Source organism: Ranitomeya variabilis, chromosome 1 (genome assembly GCF_051348905.1).
Source record: "Ranitomeya variabilis isolate aRanVar5 chromosome 1, aRanVar5.hap1, whole genome shotgun sequence".
Classification (NCBI taxonomy): domain Eukaryota; kingdom Metazoa; phylum Chordata; class Amphibia; order Anura; family Dendrobatidae; genus Ranitomeya; species Ranitomeya variabilis.
In genome coordinates, this window is record NC_135232.1 from 1,109,435,036 (window position 1) to 1,109,458,408 (window position 23,373).

General features: G+C 45.9%; 1 protein-coding gene across 5 annotated transcripts in view; it reads right to left on the reverse strand.

Annotated features, from left to right (window-relative positions):
* BOD1L1 (biorientation of chromosomes in cell division 1 like 1) overlaps positions 1-23,373 on the reverse strand; it is a 77,420-nt gene that overhangs the window by 45,107 nt on the left and 8,940 nt on the right. For all 5 annotated transcript variants that reach the window (XM_077280163.1, XM_077280166.1, XM_077280165.1 and 2 more), the window contains exons 2-4: positions 13,320-13,444; positions 12,279-12,469; positions 8,213-8,821 (exon numbers count right to left, since the gene is read on the reverse strand). In XM_077280163.1, the coding sequence (XP_077136278.1) occupies positions 8,213-8,821; positions 12,279-12,469; positions 13,320-13,444 (925 nt within the window). The remainder of the gene's footprint in view (positions 1-8,212; positions 8,822-12,278; positions 12,470-13,319; positions 13,445-23,373) is intronic.

A 23,373-nucleotide genomic window follows, 5' to 3' on the forward strand; every position in this document is an offset into this window, starting at 1 on the left:
GACAGGAATATCTGCTTTCCTGGGCCATCACTAGTAGAGGAAGTCTATCCTTACTGCAGACAAGAATGAAATCAGCCATGGCTTCTCTACCGGTCTGCAATTTTCAGGCTGTTCCCCAGCTGTAAGCCCCTTCCTGACATATGATGTACATATATGAGCGAACTTCATACATAGCAAGAGGCGGCTGTGTTATACAGACTGCAGCACCTAAGTGGTCAGAAAGAGGGGCAACTTGTTCCTCTCACTTACCCATTGCAAGGTCATTATGGCATCTCGGACTTGCAGACTGTCACCGTGTATGCCATCTTTGTCCCCATATGAAACCCTGACACAGGTCACTCAGGCCGGTTTCACGGTTGTGTCCGCAGCGTTTCTGACGCATACATCCACATGTGTCTTGATTTCATATCTTTTACATTGTGGACGCATGTTTATGAGTTTGCATGCGTTCGCCTGTGTTTGCTTACACATGCGTTTTTTCGCGGTGTGCGTCGGGGCGCGGCTAACGCACCATGTTGCAATTTTTTAGGCGGCAAATTTCCGTCAAATATGTACAGGCATGCGGATGAGTGCGTTAAAAAAACGCATTACTGTCTACGGAAATGCATGCGTACGCATGTCTTTGCGTATGCATGCGTTCAATTCGCTTACGTACTTCGGACTGCGCATGTCCAGGAACTGATTTAGACACGCCCATTGAGACACGCCCTCCTTGAAATATCGAACGCATGGGCATAAAAAGAGCAAACGCGTTTTTTTGCAGTCATGCGTAAGCTGATGCGGATAAAAAACGCTGCGGAAGCATGCGTTTTTGCATGTGGTTGCGGACAAGACGCTGCGGACACAACCGCATATGTGAGACCTGCCTCAGTTGGACAAATAGGGATTTTTGTGTACTCACCGTAAAATCCTTTTCTCCGAGCCATTCATTGGGGGACACAGACCATGGGTGTATGCTGCTGCCACTAGGAGGCTGACACTAAGTGAATATATAACAAAAGGGTTAGCTCCTCCTTTGCAGTATACACCCTCCTGCTGGCTCTCAGAGAACCAGTTCAGTGCAAAAGCAGTGGGAAATCAACAACATATGTGTGTATAGCATGTCAAATTATAAAATAAGCACAAGCTAATAACAGGGTCGGAGCTGTGTCCCCCAATGAATGGCTCGGAGAAAAGGATTTTACGGTGAGTACACAAAAATCCCTATTTCTCCTTCGCCTCATTGGGGGACACAGACTGTGGGACGTCCCAAAGCAGTCCCTGGGTGGGAACAACATGAGATCATGCCGTGTGTAACCGCTTCTTACAAGTTAGCCACCGGGGCCTACAGAGTCCGCCTGTCCAGACTCACATCTGTGGAAGACTGGAAATTAATAGTGCTTTAAGGATGCATGCGGACTGGACGAACCCACAAGCTTGCAAGCGTGCTTTGCCGACGCCTGGTGCCTAGAACCCATGAAACCTCGATAGACAGGGAGATAGGCTAACATCTAACACGGAAGGACTCCTGGATGGTGAAAAGAATCCACCAGGCTAACATGGCCGAAGAAACGGCTAAACCCTTCCTGTAACCGTCAGGAAGCTTTCCTCTTACCGTCAGGAAGCCCAAATAAAGTGTCCAACCTTCGGAAGGACACCGTCCTCGACACTTACCTACTCAGAGCACTCACTTCGTCCAGAATATGGGGAACCCATTCAGTTTTGTGGACTGGTGCCGAAAGAGATGAGGGAAGAACGATGCCCTCATAACAGTGGGAATCACGAGACTGCAGAGGAAAAAAAAGGGGTTACCTAACCTGATAGTAAAGTCTGTCCGGATCAAAAAGGAGTCTACTGTAAGACATCCAGGACCATTAAGGTCCCAAAGATCTAACGGTATGCGATAGAAGAACCGCATGTGAGAAAGTCCCTACTTGCAGTTTTGTTGCGATAAGACGGAAAAATACTAGTTCCACAAAAAAAAAAAAAAAACCTGACGTGGTCAGTGCGGATCCCCGAGGATAACTGGGGCCCTTTCTGCTTCCGAAAGGCTCTCAGAAGTAGTTGAAGAGGGGTTGTGGAAACTGGAACCAGAGCATGTACTGCGAAGGCTTTTGGATCTCGAGGCCGAACCATGAACTAGAGTACATTGGCGTTCAGTCTGGATGCCATCCGATCTACATCTGGAGTGCTCCAGTGAAGGTAGATCTGATGGAAGACTTCCGGGTGAAGGTTCCCACTCACTTCAGGCCGGACCGTAACGGCATCTACCGCCCAGAGTTCTACTCCTGGGATGTGTAGTGCCAAGATCACCGAATGATAGATCTCGACCCATCAGAGAATGTGAGGTACCTCGACCATGGCGCCTGACCGTGGGTACCTGCTAGATGATTGACGTACGGCACAGCCGTGGCATTATCTGATTGAATTCGGATGGAATGACCCGCCCGAAGGCAGCGGACCTGCTGTAGGACTAGCCGTACCGTTCGGATCCCCAGAACAATGATCGGAAGAAGAAGACTGGCATCGGTAGTCACTAATAACCATTGAACCGGGAGAAAGGATCTCCCCTAGATGAGCAAGGAGCTCAGAGACTACCCTCTGAAAGCCTGTTTGACCTGCAGAAAATGAGAGGAGCAAAGGAAGCTGCTTCCATTGCCGTCACCATTTTTCCTCAGAACCCTCCTAGCAAATTGAATGGAATGAGGGGATGAGTGATCAAGTGCGCAAGCTCTCTGTTGAAGGACCACGGCTTTGTCTCATGGGAGAATTACCAGCCTTCTGGAAGTGTCCAGGATCATCCTCAATAAGGATATATGCTGGGTTGGAAATGAGGAAAACTTATCCAAGTTTAGCTGCCAGCCCAAGAGATATAGACGACTCAGTGCAGTCCTGGAAGAGCGGCTAGAAAGAGGACCAGATAGGGCAGGACAACCACACTTCTAGGTGCAAGAGGAACATGCCAGCAGCCATGGCCCTTGCGAACACTCTGGGTGCGGTAGCAAGGCCGAAGGGCAAGGTCGTGACTTGAAAATGTTGTTCGCGAATGGAAAAGCAAAGGAATTTTTGAAGAGGGGAAAAATAGGAATGTGCAGGTAAGCAAAGAAGTAATGGCTGAGCGGAGGAACTCCATCCGAAAGAGGACCTTGTCAAGCATGTTAGAAGTTTGAGGTCCAGGATCGCTCTTACTTTTCGGTCCCCTTTTTGGAACCAAGATCCCTTAGAACTAGACTGTCCTGAACAACCCTTCCACTGCTAGTTGGGTCTATAGGAAACATACGATCCTTTGTTCCTGAGTGGAGAACGCTCCCAACTTCTCACTGAATAACCGACCACTCTGGTAAGGGAGTAATGTCAGAGGCTTTTTGAATGCAGAGTACGCTTCCATTCTCTAAGCTATAATGCCCTTCTGAGTGTAACGGCATTTGCTGCTGACAGCGCTGCGCAAATAGCCGCATCCAAGAAGCGTGAACCACGTAGTCTCCCGCTCAAGAGATTTGATTGACCAGCTGTACTGTCTTCGGTAAAAGGTTACTCTTGTGAATCAAAGTAGTTAAGGTCTCTGACCAGGAGACCATTGCTCTAGCAACCCATGCGGCGGCTAAGGGAGGGTAGAGCGCTGAACCCGAGGCCGCAAGACAGAAAGAACCAGATTTGCTATCTGACAGTCCATGGTATTTTTATTTGATGACCCATTGGGCAGGGATACTGGTAGGTATACCACAGGAGATTCTACCTGGTTAATCTGCCAAGTGGCAGAATGTGCGGCTGCATCCAGCAGGTCAGGAAAAAGCCATCTCTTACTATCGCTGCTCCCTTTTGATATTGCAGAGTTAAAATTATGAACCCTCGATCCACCATCCTCTTAACAGGGAAGTAGAGAGGGATCGTCCGCCTTCTTGCATTGTCTGCTAAATAGTTGTGAGGCAGAGGGGGGAGCTCTGAGGCTAAAAAGGGTGCCTCTGTACATCGACAGAGTTCAGGTCCCCAAGTGGACAGGGCTGGTTGTCTGGCGTTAGGCCTGGCTGCAGAAGAGGATACATGGAGGCGACACTCCATGTGCTCGTCTGCTGATGATTGATGTGGGGAGATCGGTGCCCTATAAAGGACCCGTTGCCCCTAAAAATCAGACCAGGCATGGCATCCCACGTCGTAGGGGGTATACATGGAGGGGACACCCCACGTGTTTGCATACTGGCTGAAAAAGGATACCGCGTTTGAAGAGGCTTCTGTCCAGTGAATCGCTTATCCAGACGCTCCCTGTCCGGGTGATTGGCAAATACTCTGCTGGGAGTTTAGTCTCCTTATGAGGGACACTGTGTGATCTACAGCAGAACCGAAGTCCTCGTCAATCTACAGAGATTATATTATCAACCAAAGTTGAATCCATCCTTTTCTGAAGCTTTGGCGAGTCCAGATTTGAGGCAATACCGATCCATATTCAGAGTCTTGTTCTCAGCAAATCATTGGTGAGGGAGATCAGGAAATGAAGCTCCCGTTTTCTAGACTCCTGTACATTTCTAAACGTCTGTACATTTCTAGAATACTTGCGGCCCCTGCTAGCCGACGGCTCCCATGTCGGAGAGGGACCATCTATATCGGTCCTGCGAGCACTCCGAGATACAGAGGGTTCACGGAGGGATTCAATCTCTTGGACAGAAAAGCCATGGATTGCGGTCAATGACGAAGCCCACTCAGGCGAACTAGGTACTCTGGGATAAGCTGGGACCAGCGGCGGAGGGCTCCTGAGCTCATTTAGAGTGATCGGCTTCGGACTGGTCATGTGCCTTTAAGACAAGGGAATACTGGTCATGTGACTGTAAGACTAGGGAACATTGGTCATGAGCCTTTAAGACCAGGGAATACTGGTCATGTGCCTCTAAGACCAGGGAATACTGGTCATGTGCCTTTTAGACCAGGGAATACTGGTCATGTGCTTTTAAGACCAGGGATGTCGCGATGTGGGTGAAGCCTCGTGACTTCCATGAATAGGCCCAAGCCGGGGCCAAAATTTCTGCAGCAGGCAGAAGCAATACCAAGGGTAGAAGTGAGGGGCGCTGGAGTGGCCGAGAAAAGCGAGCGCTCCCGTGCCAGGCGAGAAGCGCCAGAAAAGTGGGTGGAGCCTCCTTAACATGCCATAGTGCGGGCGCTGTTTCCGGGATGCGGCCTACACATCGGCCGAAGCCGGGGGCTAAAGTTCTGCAGCCGGCCGAAGCGTTACCTCAGGGAGGTGGGCCACAGGGAAGCCATGGCTGAGGCTGCCTGTCAGCATGTGAATATCCCACTGCATAACTGGATCCACTCACCATCGGTGCACGTCGCGGCATGGAGCCGCCGCGATGACTGTGTTTCAGCGCCGAGGAAAGCGCGCACACTCTACTGTTCGGCTGCAGGTCAGGTATTGCAGCGTGGATGGTGCAGGGATAGAGGGGTAAACCTCAATCCACCATCCCTTTGTTAGGGAGGTGGAGAGGAACCGTCCGCCTCCTTGTGCCATCCGCTTTAACAGTGGTGGTACAGTGGGGGCTGCTCGGACGCCATAGAGGGGCCTCTGTACATCCACGGAGTTCAGCCCCCGGGTGGACAGGGCCAGTTGTCCGGCATTAGGCCTGGCTGAGGAAGAGGATACGTGGAGGCGACACTCCATGTGCTCGTCTGTTGATGGTGAAGGGAGATCGGTGGCCTTGAAGGGACCCGTCGCCTTAAGAATAAGCCCAAGCATGGCATCCCACGTCGCAGGAGAGGATACGGAGAGGCGACACTCTCCGTGCTCGCCTGTTGATGGTTCGGGGAGATCAGAACCTTGAAAGGATCCGTCACCCCATTTGTCCATGGAAAAATTTAAAAATCAAAAAGGTAAGAGAGTAAAAATTGAAAAGTAAAATAAGAAAGTTTTGGGTCTGAATAGCAGACCCGTCCGTGTGCCTCCTACGGACACTAAGCAAGAACTGGTTAGCTGAGAGCCAGCAGGAGGTGTATACTGCAGGGGAGGAGCTATTCTTTCTGTATTACTTAGTGTCCTCCTAGTGGCAGCGGCATACACCACGGTCTGTGTCCCCCAATGAGGCGAAGGAGAAAATAAGTATTGCAGGATCATATCCCCTAAAGGGACTAAAAGAAATAGCACATCATAGTTGTTGACTGCTCCTGCTGGCGTTTCAGCTGATCCTACAGGCCGCTCTGTCGATGAGGCGCGACTAACAATGTCATGAGGATTGACAGCCGGCTCCCTGCAGTTAGGCAGAGTGGATGAGGAGAAGCAGTTCTGCCGACATGACGTCAGTAGAAGTCGCTGAATCGTAGGCAAGAGCGGTCTGTGACCACTCTAGCGATAGAGATTGGCACTGGATAGAGATATAACAAGGATTACCCCTTCACCCCCTGAGCTTGTTTTCACCATCATGACCATGCAACATTTAATAATTCTCACCAGTGTCCCTTTATGTGGTAATAAGGTTTCAACGGATCCCACTGATTCTGGGACTGTTTTTTTACGACATATTGTACTTCATGATAGTGGTAAAGTTTCTTCAATAAGACTTGCATATATTTGTGAACAAAATGGATATATGGCAAAAACTTGACAAAAGGTTTTGAAAATTTAGCAATTTTCAAACTTCATTTTTATGCCCTTAAACCAGAGAGATATATCACACAGAATAGTTAATAAGTAGCATTTAATTTGTCTGCTTTACATCACCACAATTTTTGAAACAATTTTTTTTGTTAGGAAGATAAAAGGATTAAAAGAAAAAAAAAAAAAAAAAGAAAGGAGAACTCGCTGGTTAATAAGATTTAGAAAAACATTTTTTTTTTCAGCACTGAGATCTCATCTCCCGAGATCTCCATCTGCGCATGCGCTGCCTCCCGGCGGCCATTTTCTCGGAGTCCACCACCACACAGGAAACCATGGAAGGACTGCTGGGGGCTCTGGCCTTTCACAAAATATCGGCAGAGGCCCCCGCAGCACCAGGGACCTTGTCGGTATGCCGACAAGGTATATCCACATTATTAGATGCACCCCCATTTTCCACCCCAAAATTTGGGAGGGAAAAAGTGCGTCTTATAATCCGAAAAATACGGTATATACTTTTTGTTTTTTTGGCGCTTTTATGCAATAAAAACTTTTATTGAAAAAATAATTTCTTTTGTGTCACTTTATTCTGAGATAGAACTTACCGTATTTTTTGGCTGATTGAGCTGTATGGTGGCTTGTTTTTTGAGGGACAAGGTGACGTTTTCAGCGATATTTTTATTTACATTCATCTTTTTGATTGAGCTTTATTCCACTTTTTGTTCAGTGGTATGATAAAGCAATTTTTTGCCTTTTTTCGTGATGTTCATTGAATGGGTTAACTGGTGAGACAGGTTTATAGGTCGGGTCGTTCTGGATGTGGCGATACCAAATATGTGTACTTTTTTCTTGTTTATTTTGTCATAAAATTATTTACTGGTGCAAGATATTTTGTATTTTATTATTTTGTGATTTTTTTTTAAATATATTTTTACAATTTTTTTATTTTTCTTTTTTACCAAGTCCCCTCATGGGACTTTCACTTTATGCAGTCTGATCGCTGATCTAATGCAATGCAATGCATGGAGAACAGTCAGTACACTGCGCATGATCTAAAAAAACATGCTAGTGCCGGGTCACCATAGCAATGATCGGGCCCCCCGGAATGACATCACGGGGGGGCGCCGATCGGAGTGCAGAGGGGGCTCCCTCCCTCTGCATGCCTGCTAAATGCTGCGACTGTAGTATTTATGGGGATAAACTGCTGGGAGTGGTGCGGGCGGGAGTGACAGGTGTCAGCTGTAAGAATCAGTTGACACCCGGCGTCAGTTGGGCACACATAGCCAGTGTGAACGCAAAATCAACACGACGTATCCATACATCTAAGGTTGGTAAGTACCAGCCAATCTGGACGCATGGACACGTCCAAGGTTCGGAAGGGGTTAATCATGAGGTTTAAAAAAAAATAAATACAAGTTTAGGAATCTCAGAAAACAGTGACATAAACCCCCCAAAAATTAATAAAATAGAAGAAACTGTCTCACTTTGGTATTGGTGTTATACTGAACCGCACAATAAAGTTCATGTATTTTTACTGTGCATTATAAAAACAACACCCAGACAAAACTTCTTAAGTTTTCCAGTAGATTACATGGTAAATTTACTATTGGCATTACATGCTATGCCTTATAGTCATGAACAATGGCGAGTGCCCCCTACCTTCCTTCACAGAGTCAGCAGGTTTTTGCTTGCTGTTACTCTTTTCAGCATTACTGTATTTGGCAGCTTCGGCGTCACCTTCCTTCTCCTTCCCGGACTTGTCTTCCTTCTGCCTGGTGCTGTCATCGCTCCTCTTCACGTGCTCGTTCCTTTTTTCTGTCCTAATTTCTTTCTTCTCCTCCTTCCGGTCTGATTTCTCGTTGACCTCAATTTTCTTCTCCGCTCTCTCCACAGACTTGGGTCTCTGTTCATCAATGTCATTCGGAGTGTCTTTGCCTAGTGTGTCGCTAATTGCTTCATTGATTGCATTTTTAATGTCTTCAGCTGGAAGTGAAATGTCAGTTATATCTTCTGCCTTGACGAGTGGCTCCACGCTTTCACATGAGACTTCTGGAGTGGGCTTGTCATTCTCCAGAGCCTCTTCTGTGAAGACATCATTGCTCTGCGATGGAGGAGCTTTTCTGGACGCCTTATCTGTAGATTTAAGATTAGAGTTTTCCGATAAAGCCCAGGCCGCCGTCGCTTCTTGATTCAACGAGCTTATGGTTTCCAAAATGGACATTGCGTCACTAGCAACACTGGTGCTGGGTCCAACCATGGAGGCAGATCCTTAGGAAAGAAGAGGAGAAAAAATACAATTAATTCATACAGGCAAAAAACAAAACAAAAATCACGAATTACTAACTGAACACTTTGATAGCCAAATATTCTGATAATCCAGATTGTGTAAATGTCTAAGGATGTGAATGAAACTGCAGTAATAAACATCCTGAAGGGGGCTTCATCAGAGAAAACAACTTTAGCCCATCCTCTGCAGTTCAATCCCTGTCTTTTTAGAAAAGTTATTAATTCTGATGAAGCCCCCTTCAGATTGTCTGGGACACTTGGAAAGAATGATTTTCCAAAGAAAAAAAATAAATAAAAGCGAGTGCTGCCATCAGTCCTGTGTCTGCCAGCAGTAAGGGGCATCCCGAGGGGTGTCTCACTGGTTAGCACTATAGTCTTGCAGCTCTGGGGTCCTGGGCTCAAATCCCACCAAAGACAACAATTGCAAGGAGTCCACATTTTCTCCCCGTGTTTGCGTTGGTTTCCTTCCACACTCCAAAGATAAACTGATAGGGAATTTAGATTGTGAGCCCCAATGGGGACAGAGATGATGATGTCTGTAAAGCGCTGGAGAACTAATGGTCCTACATAAGAAGGCATTATAAATAATTATTATTTAAATCCTGAGACCACTCATGTTTGGGGGCTTTTCATCCATGGAGGGGGCTCACTCACAATTTTGTCTAAAGGACATTGCCATGAATTAAGATCCTCCAAGAGCAACTTCTCCCAACGATCCAGGAGCAATGTGAGGATGAACAATGCTTTTTTCCAGCGTGATGAAGACCATGTTGCAAGGCAAAAGTGATAACTAATTGATTCGGTGAAAAAAACATTGACATATTGGGGTCCACAGCCAGGAAACTCCCCAGATAATCCCAATGACAATCTGTGGTCAATCATCAAATAGTGGCAAGACTAACAAAGAAACAGAAATAATGATAACTCCAAGCACCGATTAAGTAAGAATGGGAGGTCATCAGACAAGATTTGGCCCAGAAGCTAAAATCCAGCTGCCAAGGGAAGGGCAGAAGTCTTTAAAAATAAGGGAAATATTGAGTTTTTTAATAAACTTGATGCATTTGCCAGTAAAAGTGTAAGAATCTTATGAAATGCTGATAATCGTACTTCAGTAATCATGGAAACATCCGTCTAAAAGATTTAAAAACATTGAAGCAGAAAACTATGAAAAACAGTTTGTGTCACAAAACTTTTTACTACAACTGTACACACACACAACCACACACAACCACACACGTAGAGAACAGCTATGCCTCCAAAGCATACGTATCAAAATGGATAATTTTTTATTTTTTAAAGATGGTGTCTCATAACGACAACTCTTGTCCATATGACTCATCAGGGTATAAGGATATTGTGGGGAGCGTCCTGCTCTGCAGAAGACGCTTCAGTTCTGGAGGACTTGTGCTGTCCTCGTATGACATAAATGGCCACTGAATCTGCCTGGTAGCCAAGTAAGGCCTCAATTACACATCCATGTTTAAACACGCATGTGAAAAATTGCTACTAGTGTTACCATTGTTTTGGATCAGTGTACAGACCGTGTGTTACCCCCGTTTATCAAGGATGGATAAATAAAAAAATAAAAAAATTACAAATCTTCTCCTATACTTTGTAATGTTAAATACAGACAGCACAGAACCATAGACTGGCATTGGCCCTTTTTATCTGCGATACCAGAAAAAACGGACAAGTGACTATCACACTGAGGAGCTGTCCTTGTTCTACAGACTATTGGACTAATGGAAGTAGAGCGGAATTCATGGCTCTAAGGGATGCAGACTTTTTCCAGCACGGAGCACCGATTACGTCCAACTTATTGTTGTGTTTTATTAGAGATTCGCTTGTTCGTCAGCTTAAGTGCACTAATTTCACCTGGAAAGTGTTCAGCATCTGGATTCAATGTTTCCATTCAGTGACAGTAAACAGAGGAAGACAAGAGGGCTGAATCTTATGCATACGTAAGATAAAGGTACAAGCAATCATAATTCCCTTACTCTTGATAGTAAAGGCTGAGTCACACATAACGATATCGTTAACGATATCGTTGCATCGTCACGCTTTTGGTGACGTAGCAACGATCCCGCTAATGATCTCGTTATGTGTGACAGCGACCAACGATCAGGCCCCTGCTGGGAGATCGTCGGTCGATGGGAATGATCAGGACCTTTTTTTTGGTCGCTGATCACCCGCTGTCATCGCTGGATCGGCGTGTGTGACGCCGATCCAGCGATGTGTTCACTTGTAACCAGGGTAAATATCGGGTTACTAAGCGCAGGGCCGCGCTTAGTATCCCGATATTTACCCTGGTTACCATTGTAAAAGTTAAAAAAAAAAAAAAACCAGTACATACTCACATTCTGATGTCTGTCACATTCCCCGGCGTCCACAGGGTTAAAACTACTTTCGGCAAGAGCGCTGCTAATATGCACGAGCTGCTGCCGAGAGCTTCCCTGCACTGACTGTCAGCGCCGGCCATAAAGCAGAGCACAGCGGTGACGTCACAGCTGTTACTGCCGGCGCTGACACATTCAGTGCACGCCGGTGGACGCCGGCGGGGGACGTGACAGACATCAGAATGTGAGTATGTAGTGTTTTTTTTTTTTTTTTTTTTTACTTTTACAATGGTAACCAGGGTAAATATCGGCTTACTAAGCGCGGCCCTGCGCTTAGTAACCCGATATTTACCCTGGTTACCCGGGTGCTGCAGGGGGACTTCGGCATCATTGAAGACAGTTTCAACGATGCCGAAGTCGTTCCCCTGATCGCTGGAGAGAGCTGTCTGTGTGACCGCTCCCCAGCGACCACACAGCGACTTACCAACGATCACGGCCAGGTCGTATGGCTGGTCGTGATCGTTGGTAAGTCGTTTAGTGTAACGGTACCTTAAGGCCTCTTCAGAGGCTTCAAGTGAGCCATTGTTTCATACGAAACTGTTCGTTGTCTCTGGTTGTATGTTAATTTGTGAATGCCTGCTGAGTACGCATTGCATCGGTCCACTGCAGTCTACTAATCTACACAACTTTGGACAAATATGTATATTATTTGAACAATCGCACAATGTAGGATCACCTTCCCCCACTCTCCTCCAATCCTGTGAAAGAATGTCCTGAATGGACCAAGGAAGCATGGCTCCATCTGGTGGAATACAGGTCTGCTCCTCTGTCTATCCCTGAACCAAAGTGACTTAACTGCATCTCTAGTTAGATAAAGTTGCACAAAGCCTAGCTTTGGCCATGTCCTGTCAGGATCACCCCCTTTACATCTGTCTCAGTAGTCCGCCACTTGGGCTCCTCACCACAAACCTGAGCTGTGGGCGCCTGCACGTGGCAGCCACCACTGGACCAATCACATATTACATAGGCGCTGTATAATAGTGCATTGCCCCTGCAGCCACAACACATTCAACCATGATCTTAAAACAGCAAGACTGAATTACCGGTGACAGGCAGAGATGACTCGGACTTTTCTTCCACTTGCTCGAAATTTGCATTTGCGTCGTCTTTGTTGTTTAGCGTGGCCAAAAATTCTTGCACGACTTTTTCCACTTGAGGTCTGAAGGTGTGATTTATCTTTGGGTCCACAACCTGGGATATAATACGGTCAATTCCAGACTCGAGCATCCCGGACCTAAGGAGAGGAGAACACAACTCAATGGCCATTTTATTACCTACACATCGTAGAAACAGTGAACAGCCAGTCTGCTCAGGCAGATGCTATGTCGCGACTTGTCTGGAAGAGGTCGGACCCTCGCTGAAACCTAGAACGAGGGGGCTGCGGTAAAGAGTGGAGCGCGGTGCACAGTCTGCATCGACTGGAAGAAGCTGCAGATGTACACCCAGGGCTGTGGAGTCGGTAAGCCAAACCTCCGACTGACTCCTCAAGTTCCATGACACCGACTCCACCAAAATGGGCTCCGACACCACAGGCCTGCCAGGGCTGTGGAGTCAGAAAGCCAAACCTCCGCCTCCTCAATTTCCATGACTCCGAAACCACAGTCCTGTGTACGTCGCTCTCCAGACTGTCCTCACGCCTCCACAGAGAACCACAGGCCTTTACCATATTAAACTACAGGACTTCATGTCAGAAGTTGTCTGTAATGAAAAGAAGATTAAAAAGTTTTGCAAGTCAGTTTGCCAGAGCTGGAAACTTTGAAGCCACATGCAAATTATCCTGGAAGTGCATTGGGGGCGTGTTGGAACTTGGATTGGACTCGCATTGCCCCCAATGCACTTGCAGGGTAATATGCATATGGCTTTAAAGCTCGATTCCTCAGCACTGGCACATGGGATTATTATAAGGGAGAGGTCATTGTTACTCTTGTACTAGGACGTATACAGCCGTACCAGTATTTTCATTAGAAAGACAGCGTCCCATTAATAGAAATATTGAGGTGGACAGAAGTCGACCGACAGCCATCATCTCTGGGCTCAGCGCAAGCCGACTGCTTTGCTTGTTTCTACTGACGCTTCTTACTCACTTGAGCACCTGCTGCCGGATGTTATTCCTCAGCTGGTTCTTGTTCAGATGAGGACTCCATGTGTGGTTTGCCAAGTGGTTAGACACAAAATTGTCCACTCGCTGTCTCAGATTCTGGTATGCGGGCTGCAAGGAAAAAGCAATAAGCTCAGCCTAAAGCTGCCACAGGTCACCGAAAACACACACATTACGAGGGGTTCTTGTGTCGTATGAGTCGATATACACGGAAAAACACACGGCCTCATACAGCACCTCAGTCTGCCTCAAAAATCAGAGCTGTTTTCTGTATGATAAAGGAATCTGTCACCAGCATTATGCAGGGTCTCAGACCCCGATTCCAGCGTTTTGTCACTGTCATTTTTTAATATTGTTGCATTTTCTGCAGCAGATCTGGCCATGCTCTCAATGCCAAGCCCTGTATAACCCGCCTGCAGGACTGATTAGCAGCTTTCTGCATACACTTTGCATCGACAGAAAGCAGCCAATCAGTGGTGGGGGCTGGGGCGGACCTGGAGGCACGAAACCCCTAGTCCCGTAGCGATAATCTGCTGATAAAACATTGATTTTATTGATACAACTCTCACAACCCAGTAAGTGACATCACTGGAATCAGGGTCTCACCCCCTACATCATGGTGCTCTCAGATTACATAGTCAAAACTTGCTGCCAGATTCCCTTTAACCCCTTCATGACCCAGCCTATTTTGGCCTTAATGACCTTGCCGTTTTTTGCAATTCTGACCAGTGTCCCTTTATGAGGTAATAACTCAGGAATGCTTCAACGGATCCTAGGGATTCTGAGACTGTTTTTTCGTGACATATTTGGCTTCATGTTAGTGGTAAATTTAGGTTGATAATTTCTGAGTTTATTTGTGAAACAAACGGAAATTTGGCGAAAATTTAGAAAATTTTGCAATTTTCACATTTTGAATTTTTATTCTGTTAAACCAGAGAGAAATGTGACACAAAATAGTTAATAAATAACGTTTCCCACATGTCTACTTTACATCAGCACAATTTTGGAAACAAATCTTTTTTTGCTAGGAAGTTATAAGGGTTAAAATTTGACCAGTGATTTCTCATTTTTACAACAAAATTTACAAAACCATTTTTTTTAGGGACCACCTCACATTTGAAGTCAGTTTGAGGGTTCTATATGGCTGAAAATACCCAAAAGTGACACCATTCTAAAAACTGCACCCCTCAAGGTGCTCAAAACCACATTCAAGAAGTTTATTAACCCTTCAGGTGTTTCACAGCAGCAGAAGCAACATGGAAGAAAAAAAATGAACATTTAACTTTTTAGTCACAAAAATGATCTTTTAGCAACAATTTTTTTATTTTCCCAAGGGTAAAAGGAGAAACTGGACCACGGACGTTGTTGTCCAATTTGTCCTGAGTACGCTGATACCTCATATGTGGGGGTAAACCACTGTTTGGGTGCACGGCAGGGCTCGGAAGGGAAGGAGCGCCATTTGACTTTTTGAATGAAAAATTGGCTCCAATCTTTAGCGGACCCCATGTCGCGTTTGGAGAGCCCCCGTGTGCCTAAACATTGGAGCTCCCCCACAAGTGACCCCATTTTGGAAACTAGACCCCCCAAGGAACTTATCTAGAAGCATAGTGAGCACTTTAAACCCCCAGGTGCTTCACAAATTGATCCGTAAAAATGAAAAAGTACTTTTTTTTTTTTCACAAAAAAATTATTTTAGCCTCAATTTTTTCATTTTCACATGGGCAACAGGATAAAATGGATCCTACAATTTGTTGGACAATTTCTCCTGAGTACACCGATACCTCAAATGTGGGGGTAAACCACTGTTTGGGCACATGGTAAGGCTCGGAAGGGAAGGAGCGCCATTTGACTTTTTGAATGAAAAATTATCTCCATCGCTAGCGGACACCATGTCGCGTTTGGAGAGCCCCTGTGTGCCTAAACATTGGAGCTCCCCTACAAGTGACCCCATTTTGGAAACTAGACCCCCCAAGGAACTTATCTAGATGCACAGTGAGCACTTTAAACCCCCAGGTGCTTCACAGAAGTTAACGCAGAGCCGTGAAAATAAAAAATAATTTTTCTTTCCTCAAAAAAGATTTTTAGCCTGGAATTTTTTATTTTCCCAAGGTTAATAGGAGAAATTGGACCCCACATGTTGTTGTCCAGTTTGTCCTGAGTACGATGATACCCCATATGTGGGGGTAAACCACTGTTTGGGCGCACGCCAGGGCTCGGAAGGGAAGGCACGCCATTTGGCTTTTTGAATGGAAAATTTGCTCCAATCATTAGCGGACACCATGTTGCGTTTGGAGAGCCCCTGTGTGCCTAAACATTGGAGCTCCCCCAAAAGTGACCCCATTTTGGAAACTTGACCTCCAAAGGAACTAATCTAGATGTGTGGTGAGCACTTTGAACCCCCAAGTGCTTCACAGAAGTTTATAACGCAGAGCCATGAAAATAAAAAATAATTTTTCTTTTCTCAAAAATGATTTTTTAGCCCACAATTTTTTATTTTCCCAAGGATAACAGGAGAAATTGGACCCCAAAAGTTGTTGTCCAGTTTCTCCTGAGTACGCTGATACCCCATATGTGGGGGTAAACCACTGTTTGGCACACGTCGGGGTTCGGAAGGGAAGTAGTGATGTTTTGAAATGCAGACTTTGATGGAATGCTCTGCGGGCGTCACGTTGCGTTTGCAGAGCCCCTGATGTGCCTAAACAGTAGGAAATCCCCACAAGTGACCCAATTTTGGAAACTATACCCCCAAGGGAACTTATCTAGATGTGTGGTGAGCACTTTGAACCCCCAAGTGCTTCACAGAAGTTTATAACGCAGAGCCGTGAAAATAATAAATGTGTTTTCTTTCCTCAAAAATATTTTTTTAGCCCAGAATTTTTTAATTTTCCCAAGGGTAACAGGAGAAATTTGACCCCAAAAGTTGTTGTCCAGTTTCTCCTGAGTACGATGACACCCCATATGTGGGTGTAAACCACTGTTTGGGCACATGCCGGGGCTCGGAAGGGAAACAGTGACGTTTTGGAATGCAGACTTTGATGGAATGGTCAGCGGGCATCATGTTACGTTTGCAGAGCCCCTGATGTGCCTAAACAGTAGAAACCCCCCACAAGTGACCCCATTTTGGAAACTAGACCCCCCAAGGAACTTATCTAGATGTGTGGTGAGCACTTTCAACCCCCAAGTGCTTCACAGAAGTTTATAACGCAGAGCCGTGAAAATAAAAAATAATTGTTCTTTCCTCAAAAATTATGTTTTAGCAAGTAATTTTTTATTTTTGCAAGGGTAACAGGAGAAATTGGACCCCAATAGTTGTTGCCCAGTTTGTCCTGAGTACGCTGGTACCCCATATATGGGGGTAAACCACTGTTTGGGCGCACGTCGGGGCTTGGAAGGGAGGGCGCACCATTTGACTTTTTGAACGCAAGATTGGCTGGAATCAATGGTGGCGCCATGTTGCGTTTGGAGACCCCTGATGTGCCTAAACAGTGGAAACCCCTCAATTCTAACTCCAACACTAACCCCAACACACCCCTAACCCTAATCCCAACTGTAGCCATAACCCTAATCACAATCCTAACCCCAGCACACCCCTAACCACAACCCTAACCCCAACACACCCGTAACCCTAGTCCCAACCCTAATCCCAACCCTAACCACAACTGTAACCCCAACACACCCCTAACCCTATCCGTAACCCTAACCACAAGCCTAATCTTAACCCTATTTCCAACCCTAGACCTAATTCCAACCCTAACCCTAAGGCTATGTGCCCACGTTGCGGATTCGTGTGAGATTTTTCCGCACAATTTTTGAAAAATCCGCAGGTAAAAGGCACTGCGTTTTACCTGCGGATTTACAGTGTTTTTTTGTGTGGATTTCACCTGCGGATTCCTATTGAGGAACAGGTGTAAAACGCTGCGGAATCCGCACAAAATTGACATGCTGCGGAAAATACAACGCAGAGTTTCCGCACGGTATTTTCCACACCATGGGCACAGCGGATTTGGTTTTCCATAGGTGTATATGGTACTGTAAACCTGATGGAAAACTGCTACGAATATGCAGCGGCCAATCCGCTGCGGATCCGCGGCCAATCCGCAGCCAAATCCGCACTGTGTGCACATGCCCTAACCCTAACCCTAGTTCTAACCCTAACCCTAGTGGAAAAAGAAAAAAAAATCTTTTTTTTATTATTGTCCCTACCTATGGGGGTGATAAAGGGGGGGGTCATGTACTATTTTTTTTATTTTGATCACTGTGATAGGTTATATCTCAGTGATCAAAATATACCTGGAACGAATCTGCCGGCCGGCAGATTCGGCGGGCGCACTGCGCATGCGCCCGCCATTTTGGAAGATGGCGGCGCCCATGGAGAAGACGGACAGACACCGGGAGGCCCGGTAAGTATGAGGGGGGGGGGGATCTGAGCATGGGGGGGTGGATCGGAGGACGGGGGGGTGGCATCGGAGCACGGGGGGAGCGGGCAGGAGGACGGGGGAGCGGACAGGACGACGGAGGGGAGCGGAGCACCGGACGGAGGACCAGGGAGGAGATCGGTGGTGGTGGTGGTGGGGGGGTACATAAGTGTTTCCAGCCATGGCCGATGATATTGCACCATCGGCCATGGCTGGATTGTAATATTTCACCAGTTTTTTAGGTGAAATATTACAAATCGCTCTGATTGGCAGTTTCACTTTCAACAGCCAATCAGAGCAATCGTAGCCACGGGGGGCCACCCCCCCCCCCCCCCTGGGCTGAAGTACCACTCCCCCTGTCCCTGCAGATCGGGTGAAATTGGAGTTAACCCTTTCACCCGATCTGCAGGGACGCGATCAAACCATGACGCCACATAGGCGTCATGGGTCGGATTGGCACAGGTTTTCATGACGCCTACGTGGCGTCATGGGTCGGGAAGGGGTTAATCCATTTGGGAAAAAACAAAGTAGCACACAGCATACCCTCTCCACCCCATGCAAAATCCAAGTATGTGTGTAACTCCCGGATAACTCCTTTAACACGTTTATTTTTATTACCAAGTAATAAGACATAATGGCGATTTTGAGAAGGTAAATGACATCATCATCTGATGCGCACTTCTCTTTGGAATGTATTTATTTCCTTGACTGATTTTCATTCCATGTTGTGGTTTTTGTTCCTCCAGACTGGCACAGCTGACCATCTATAATTATCCTAATTGTTGTAATTGGCACATTCAGGCCGTTCTATATAGAGGCACCCATAGCTACCACCTGTATTCTATGAGTAAGGGTGTCGCTGTACACCAGAAACACGTCAGGTTTCGAGGTTCTGTTTTAACAGTTTTTAATTTTATCCAATAAAATATTTTTCATTTTATTATCCGGTTGGAAGTGCCTATAAAATTCCCTTCCTTCAGTAGAGGGGAATAAGCACGTTTCCAACATTTCCCTCAAGAAGGAATTTTTTTTATCCTTTCAACATGATGTCTTTATACAGCAATACTGAGCAGTGTGGCTGTGAATCCAGCATTGAAATGAAATAAATTCGCTAGAAGCTGCAGTATAACCTGCATGTCTGCCTGGTCTCTGCCAGAGTTAGGCCGGTTTCACACGTCCGTTTATTTCCTGGTAACGGAAACCCCGGTTCCCGGAGATATCCGTGTCCATGTGTATACTATGTGTGGCACACATGTGGCAACCATGTGCCACCCCGTGTGCCGTATCAGTACCACACGGACAGCCACCGGGGAAGAAGAGCTACAGTAAGCGCTATTCCCCGGCAGCTGGTGCTGAAGCCGGCTCTCATTGTTCTCTCCTGCTCCGCCGGTGAGTAGAGGAGAATGATGAGCGTTCTATTAAAGTCTGAATGACAGCAGGTGGGGGCTTTTGGGACTATTACCCCCATGAACCAACACCTGCTGCCGCTAATAATAACAGTGACAGCAGGAGTGGATGATCGAGGTATTGCATAGCCGCCGGCTGCGATCTACAGAGCCTTGCGAAAATATTCGCCTCCCTGGAACTTTTCAACCTATTCCCACATATCATGCTTCAAACATAAAGATACCAAATGTAAATTTTTGGTGAAGAATCAACAACAAGTGGAACACAATTGTGAAGTTGAACGAAATTTATTGGTTATTTTAAATTTTTGTGGAAATTCAAAAACAGAAAAGTGGGGCGTGCAATATTATTCGGCCCCTTTACTTTCAGTGCAGCAAACTCACTCCAGAAGTTCATTGTGGATCTCTGAATGATCCAATGTTGTCCTAAATGCCTTATGATGATAAATATAATCCACCTGTGTGTAATCAAGTCTCCGTATAAATGCTCCTGCTCTGTGATAGTCTCAGGGTTCTGTTTGAAGCACAGAGAGCATCATGAAGACCAAGGAACACAACAGGCAGGTCCGTGATACTGCTGTGGAGAAGTTTAAAGCCAGCTTTGGATACAAAATGATTTCCAAAACGTTAAACATCCCAAGGAGCACTGTGCAAGCGAACATATTGAAATGGAAGGGATTATCATACCACTGCAAATCTACCAAGACCCGGCCGTCCCTCTAAACTTTCATCTCAAACAAGGAGAAGACTGATCATTGATGCAGCCAAGAGGCCCATGATCACTCTGGATGAACTGCAGAGATCTACAGCTGAGGTGGGACAGTCTGTCCATAGGACAACAATCAGTCGTACACTGCACAAATCTGGCCTTTATGGAAGAGTGGCAAGAAGAAAGCCATTTCTCAAAGATATCCATAAAAAGTGTTGTTTGAAGTTTGTAACAAGCCACCTGGGAGACACACCAAACATGTGACAGAAGGTGCTCTGGTCAGGTGAAACCAATTGAACTTTTTGGCAACAATGCCAAACGATATGTTTGGCGTAAAGGCAACACAGCTCATCACCCTGAACACACCATCCCCACTGTCAAACATGGTGGTGGCAGCATCATGGTTTGGGCTTGCTTTTCTTTACATTTGGTATCTTTATGTTTGAAGCATGATATGTGGGAAAAGTTTGAAAAGTTCCAGGGAACTGAATACTTTCGTAAGGCACTGTAATTAAATAAATGACTGAAAAACCTGACGTGGGTTCCCCCCTATTTTTTTGAACCAACCTGACAAAACTAACAGCTGGGGGCTGCAACCCACAGCTGTCAGCTTCTGCAAGGTTGGTTATCAAGAATAGAGGGGTCCCCACGCTGTTTGTTTAAATAAATTTAAAAAAAACGGCGTTGTCTCTCCCCCATTTTTGGTAACCAGCCTTGCTAAAGCTCACTGCTGGGGGCTGCTATTCTCAGGCTGGTAAGGGGCCATTGATATAGGCCCCCTAGCCTAAAAACAGCAGCCCGCAGCTGCCCAGAAAAGGCGCATGTATTAGATGCGCCTTTTCTGGCCCTTTGCCCGGCTCTTCCCACTTATCCTGTAGTGGTAAGTGAGGTAATATTTGTGGGGTTGATGTCATCTTTCAGGAGACAGCAAGCCCGCGGCTTATTAATGGAGGATAGAGGCTTTTATCCTAAGTCATATTGCAAGACTCGTTAAAGGGACTCTGTCACCCCCTCCAGCCGTTAGAAACTAAAAGAGCCACCTTGTGCAGCAGTAATGCTGCATTCTGACAAGGTGGCTCTTTTAGTTATTGGTGCAGTCAAAGCCAGGGCTGTGGAGTCGGAGATAGTTTTGGTTGGAGTTGGAGTCGGAGTCGGTAGAAATGTACCGACTCCAGCTTTAAAAAAAATGTATTAATATTTCATAACTGAACTTTCATCTGAATTTTATAAATGTTACTCAAATATATATGTTCTATCAAACTATGAACAACAGTGATAAGCAGTTCTGCTGGAGACATTTCTAAAGGCCCCGTCTCACATAGCGAGATCGCTAGCGAGATCGCTGCTGAGTCACAAGTTTTGTGACGCAACAGCGACCTCAGTAGCGATCTCGCTATGTGTGACACGTACCAGCGACCCGGCCCCTGCTGCAAGATCGCTGGTCGTGTCGGAATGGCCTGGACCTTTTTTTGGTCGTTGAGGTCCCGCTGACATCGCTGAATCGGTGTGTGTGACACCGATTCAGCGATGTCTTCACTGGTAACCAGGGTAAACATCGGGTTACTAAGCGCAGGGCCGCGCTTAGTAACCCGATGTTTACCCTGGTTACCAGCGTAAATGTAAAAAAAAACCAGTACATACTCACCATCTGATGTCCGTCAGGTCCCTTGCCGTCTGCTTCCTGCTCTGACTGAGTGCCGCCGTACAGTGAGAGCACAGCAGTGACGTCACCGCTGCGCTCTGCTCTCACTGTACGCCGGCACTCAGTCAGAGCAGGAAGTAGACAGCAAGGGACCTGACGAACATCAGATGGTGAGTATGTACGGTTTGTTTTTTTTTACATTTACGCTGGTAACCAGGGTAAACATCGGGTTACTAAGCGCGGCCCTGCACTTAGTAACCCGATGTTTACCCTGGTTACCCGGGTGCTGCAGGGGGACTTCGGCATCGTTGAAGACAGTTTCAACGATGCCGAAGTCGTTCCCCTGATCGTTGGTCGCTGGAGAGAGCTGTCTGTGTGACAGCTCCCCAGCGACCACACAACGACTTACCAACGATCACGGCCAGGTCGTATCGCTGGTCGTGATCGTTGGTAAATCGCTATGTGAGACGGGGCCTTTACATCTTGTGTGTCACTGTCCTCCACTGCCCTTATCTAATCTTATACTTGGTTAACCTCATGCTGCCCCAACCCCCCTACTTACAATGTATGAAACTGAAAGTGAAAACGTGTTGCAAATTCTTAGTAGTAAAGCTCCTCCTCTAGACTAGATGTTTACTAGGTGTGCGTCTTCCAAGCATCTCACAGCTGCTACTCAGAAGAGGAAGACTGTAAGAAGTATTATCCTTTCAACAAACTTTGCATCAGTTAACTGTGAGTACATGAGGAATAACAGTATTACTGACCACTATATCAGTTGTACGACCTGGCAATTTTGTACAATTGTTTTTAGGAAAAACAATAGTCACTTGTATTGTGAATGCAGAATTAAAAACCTGAGAATGTCAAAGAAGCGTCACATTAAATCAGCTGTATTTGAAATATTTCACCATCACTCAAGATAGAAAACATTATGTCTGTCAGTGTATGACAAATGATCCAGACAAAAACAAATGCTGTGAAGCCAAGATCAGTGCATATTCAGGCAAAGATAAAAATGCTCCTACCAGAGCTTCTAATCTAAAGAGACATTTACAGCGCTTTCATCCAGAAGTACTGAAAGCAGTGGATGAGAAAGACTGCATCCAAACCAATGAACCAGTGCCCAGCTCTTCCAGCCAAACAAAGGAGCAGAGAACTTTGCAGCCATCAGTTGCAAGATATTTTGTCAGTGACAAAGTTACTGTGACAATGACAGTAGATACATTTAAAAAACAGATCATAGAGCTTGTTGTAAAGGATAGTGTGCCTATTTCATTATTTTCACAACCAGCTTTTATGTGTCTGAATGGGGAAATGGCCCGCAAGCTTGGTGTTTCTCTGGAGAGAGAGAGAATTAGAAAATTAGTAATCGAAGAAGCTTTTAAACAAAAGGAAGAACTTAAAAAAAACACTCTCAAGGGACGCTTTCTCTTTCTTAAAATGGATGCCTGCACAAGTCACAAAGTGAACTATTTTGCCATCAATGTCCGATTTGTTTGTGACAAAAATGAAATAGTTACCAAGGCATTGGCAGTAAAAGACACCAAAGCTCATCACACCAGTGAGTTTCTCCAGGTCTTGGTGGAAAAGGTTCTGCAAGACTATGAACTTAAAAAAGAGCAAGTTCTTTCTGTCGTAACTGACAATGATTCAAATATGATAAGTACTATTAAGCTAATGAATGAGAATAATGATGGTGACCAGCAGCTAGAAGAACATTCTGGGTCCACAGACACAAATGTTTGAAATAGAGGAACACAGTATTGTAACTGAGGAGCAAACTGAAGTTGCTTCAGATGAACAGCAACATGATAGTTTAGATGATCTTGTTGAACCTGTGTCAATACGTTCTTTCATTCATCACATGC